Source organism: Trypanosoma equiperdum, assembly GCF_001457755.1.
Source record: "Trypanosoma equiperdum strain OVI genome assembly, contig: ctg_1904, whole genome shotgun sequence".
In the NCBI taxonomy this organism is placed as follows: domain Eukaryota; phylum Euglenozoa; class Kinetoplastea; order Trypanosomatida; family Trypanosomatidae; genus Trypanosoma; species Trypanosoma equiperdum.
In genome coordinates this window covers 6,223-10,625 of record NW_027123954.1, presented here as the reverse complement: position 1 = coordinate 10,625, position 4,403 = coordinate 6,223, and the positions used below count along the sequence as shown (strand labels likewise).

The 4,403-nt window shown below is 39.6% G+C and overlaps 1 protein-coding gene and 1 pseudogene across 2 annotated transcripts in view; both read right to left on the bottom strand.

The window, feature by feature from the left end:
• The window catches only part of TEOVI_000476500:pseudogene, a 2,962-nt pseudogene extending 2,618 nt beyond the window's left edge, over positions 1–344 (bottom strand). Inside the window, 2 exon segments of the mRNA in view lie at positions 1–69; positions 72–344. The exon segment at positions 1–69 is cut by the window's left edge and continues 186 nt beyond it. Of these exon segments, the coding sequence occupies positions 1–69; positions 72–344 (342 nt within the window).
• A 1,040-nt stretch (positions 345–1,384) lies between these two features.
• On the bottom strand, positions 1,385–2,086 carry TEOVI_000476400 (uncharacterized protein; the record flags this gene model as incomplete). Its single annotated transcript, XM_067223597.1, has 1 exon — positions 1,385–2,086. One exon carries the CDS (start codon positions 2,084–2,086, stop codon positions 1,385–1,387), a length of 702 nt encoding a protein of 233 aa, XP_067079698.1.
• Between the last annotated feature and the right edge of the window lie 2,317 nt (positions 2,087–4,403).

The following is a 4,403-nucleotide window of genomic DNA, read 5'->3' as shown; positions in this document are numbered from 1 at the left end:
ACAGAAGCCTACCATATCCTCGTGGAGCTTCTTCTCTAGGGCAACTCGTTTTTCTGAGGTAACTCCCAAGCATTCCACTGGGCTCCACGAATCATGGGAAAAGGATTCTGATCAGCATCTCCACTTAGTATAAGCCTATGTATCCCAATTGAGGCACGCTCATACGTGCAGAGATGTACTCTAATATATTTCTTCACCAAAGAGTGCAGGCGATGCTGCATCCTTCTTTGGTGGCCGTCGGCCTCTTTGTCGACCCAATCCTGTCTGACTTGGTATAATGCGGGCACTTGGCTTCCTCCTGGACGGATTACTAGACCCTGGCACCACGATGAGGTGGAAGGCATCACCAGGGTATTGTATTGTTTTCCATAAGAGCTGGCAATTATCGATATCTCTAATAAAAACACTTTGAAATCCCCTTATGATTATCCATTTCTCATGGAAATACAGGGCTTCATAGATTTTTGTACCACCTATTTCGGTACTGTACTGCTAATTATTCTCTTTTTACTTTCTGTATTTACTTTCTGTTTTTCTTTCTCTGTTGCTGCTTCTCCAGTTGACGTATTGACGCAACTATTCCTCTACAATTTACTCTCTCTTCATCACTTTATTTATCATCTGCTTGTGTATAATGATGTCTATTGTAATATTTGTGTTTAAAACTTCGTGTATTCCACCTCCCACACTATATCTCTCTTTCTTAGTTTCTTTTATTAACAATAATTCTCGTGCTTTCCCTTTCTCACTTAATTAAATCACTACTTTAAATTGTTTAAAGCGCTTATATTTTGGCTTGCAATATGGCATCCAAGACCACTCTTATTATATTATTAGTATATGCACACTCACAGAGCACTCCTCTCAATATAAATATAGTTGTACCTATCATTGTAATCTTAACCGTATTATATACTTAACGAATATCGTAATATATATAAATAAAATTAGCATAGCACCCTTTTTTCAAACTGTTCTACCATACGATTTTGCTCATATATTTTACAGTCATATACATTTTACTAAACTTTAAATTTTTTGAATATTTTAAAAATTTATACACTTTATAAAAAAGCGTTAAAATACATAAAATATAGCAATATTTCAAAATTTTGTAAATTTCAGAAAAAACCTTTTACAAAAATTAATTATATAAGCAAAATTGCAAGCAAAAGAGGAGCCTTATTAATGGCAAAAGAATTGCTTCCGGTGGTGTTTCCAGTTGCTCCTGTCGCTGCTGCTGTCACTTTAACTTTGCACTCTCCATCCTTGTATTCGCATCCATTCTTATTGTTGCATTTATCTTTTTTAGATTCTGTACTACATTCTTTGGCTTTCGGATCCTCCTCGTCAGGTACGGTTGGCTTAGCTTCGAATTGTTTGGTCAGCATTTTTTCTCTCTGTTGACAATCAAGTAACTCAAAGCTGTTGGCGCTGCTTCTGTGGTCTCCAGTTGTCCTATGGTTCCTTTTTCGGGGGTTGCTCCTGTGTTGTAATTTACGTGTTGCTGATTAGCTGGGTCTCTGAACTTGCCTTCAGATGCTTGCTTGTTTTTACCGAAAGTAGTTTTTACTATTTCGCCTAACTTTGTTTTCGCGCCACTTTTGTTTAGGTCTTGCCTTTCCCACAGTGCACTGAGCAAGTTGTTTGCTACCTGTAGGAAGTCGTCGTCGGCGGCGAGTTGCTCCCCGTAAACTATCAGGTTTCCTGCTCGTGGCTCCTGCAGAGCTGCACACAGCACGCAAAGGTTGTGGGCTATGACGGTGTTTTCCGGTATCATCTTGTTTTCAAAGTCGCCATCTGCTCTGCAGCCGGTCTTTCCGGGGCTTTCGTCTGCTATGATTGTTCCAGTGCCGCCTTTGTATTGGCTTCCTGTTGACTTGACGCTGGTTACTATGAAACCCTTGTCGTTGGCGCTTCCGTGCGTGACCACGAGGCCTTCTTGGTTTTGTGTAGCGTCGAAAACTTGTGGGCCAGGAGTGCACGTGCCAGCGTTGCTCGTGCAGCCGTTCATAACTACTGTTGTAGTCCCTAGTGCTTCGGCAATTCGTTCTTTCGGCGTCAGTTTCAGCTTTTTGATTGTCATTTCTGAAAGTTGTTGTTTGCCGCTTTTTAGCTTGCTGGTCACCTTTTCGTTGGCGCAGGCGCTTTCCCCTTTTTCCTTGAAGGCCAATGGCACGGTTGCTGTGTTGGTTGCTACTGTGGGCTTGTTCGTGGGGCCCTGTTCCCACACGCGGGAAGCGGCTTCACTTTCGCCAAACAAATAAGCCGCCCAGCGATTTTCTTGTCCTTGCAATGTTGCCGCAAGCACCGCTATCCATCCCTCTCGCCGTCACGCTTTGTTTAGTATTGCCGAAGTATGAAGAGCCAGCGCTTCAAAAGTGCAGCTACTTTTTTCTAGCGGTGGGTGGTTTGCAGCCAATTCGAAGAGCTCTTTGTCTTGTTGTAGTTCTCTCAAAATGATCTGCCTTTCTGCTAATAAATCCCGAAAGTTGGCTCCCAGTGTTACAAAAAATTCTGCGTCTTTGCAGGTGATGTCAGTGGCATCGCTTGCGGGGCTGTAATCGCTCTGTTGTTGTGCATGCATCCCTCTGGTTCCGTATAACGTAAGGACCGCTACGAGTACTTGTAGTATGCATGTTACGGCTATCATTTCGTTGACTCGTTTTTGCCCCTGCTCTTAAGTTTTACATTGGGTGGAAAAAAATATGAAAGAATTTAAAAGGCTGCTAGACGCTGCTTCGTTGCAGTAGTAAAGGGAAGCCTTTTCCGTTGTCGGGATTCATGCTTCTGTTTTATATTCGGTTTACAACTAGTTTTCAGCTCGTCTGAGGGTCGGTCGGATCTGACATTTGGCCCTTAATTGCTCAGAAACGCGGCTCTGAGACAGAATGTAAAGCCGCTGCCCTCTATAAAGTTCCTTTCAATGGCTGGCGGTTGTATCGATTTTTTTCCACCTTGCGCTTTGTCTACGGATCTGTTTTGAAAATTTGCCGTTGCTTGGTTGCGTTGGCCATTCCGTATGCACAACCAGCGTCGTTAGCCAATAATTAACGCCGTGTATTTGAGGATCTCCTATTCCACATGTTTCGCTGTAGATATTGTCAAGGGTTGCTTAACGATAGTGTCTTTCTGTGCTGGTGATGGCGTTGTTCGTTGGTTTTTGTAAAATTCCAAGTTTATATCAAATTCTTGAACCTTTACTAAAAAAGTTTTAAACATTACTTTTTCCGCTACTGGAGTTGTTTCCCAAGTGCGGCTTCTCCATAGAAGAGGCTATAATAATACAAATCTTGAATTTCTTTTATCTTTGCATCTAGTGTTCACTCAATACAATATAACAGTCTCTTCTGTGCCCATCTCCCTTTACTGTTGTTCTCCTGCCGAACTCAACGCCATAGAATTCTTTAAATAGGAGAAAACACTATTTAGCAACGTTTGTAATTTAAGGTGTACTCTGTTCGAATACGGATTCAATTTCACTCCTCTAAGTCACCTGATTTCTCCCCTGCTATCTTCCCAGTTTAAATCGTATTTTCACATCTTCACGTGCCTTCATTCTAGGAAACATGGAAACTTTTACTTCTATCTCATAAATTTGCCATTTCACCTCCACCTAGGTGCCACTACAAATCGTTTCTGCTAAACTCTCCTTCTATACAAAACGCTTTTATTTTTATTATTTTGGTGTTTGGCTGCATTCTTAGGCTTTCTTCTATTTTTGTAAATTTGGTGCTTTTTTTACTATTTTCTAAAAGGATTTCTGCAATCACAAGCCTATTAGCTTAACTCTTCTTCAGATTAGTTTATTAAAGTGAAAGACAAAAAGTGTAACAAATTATAGTTCGTTATCAGTGTTTTCCTACGTTGTACATCTTAGTTTCACAATTATAATGCACATGATCATGTTTGTGTTTGAAAATACGCATATCCTATTTGCCTCTTTTCCTTTCATTAAGTAATATTCATCGTTGATTCGCTCCCATTCACTATTACACTCACTCAGTTACTCAATTGAACTCTTTCCATTTCTGTCAGTTCTTATATTCCTCATTTTTTGACCTCTCTCACCATCACTATTTTTAATTAGTAAATACACACTCAGCACACTCTCCTATCGTTACTATCATTATTATTATTTTTATTGCTATATTGCTATTACAACCACAACTAATATAAATAAAATTAAAAATATATACAGGTTATAATATCACTTACTTTTCATACCCTATTGCTCTTTTATTTTGCACAAACAGGTTACTATCATACACAGTTTTCTAGAAGTTTTATTTTTTTATAAATTTAGATTTTTATCAGGACGAGTTAAAATATATCAAACAGCAAAAATTCTTTAAAAAAAAGAGGAGGGGGAAAAATTGTTTAAAAAAGCAAGGCCGCAAATC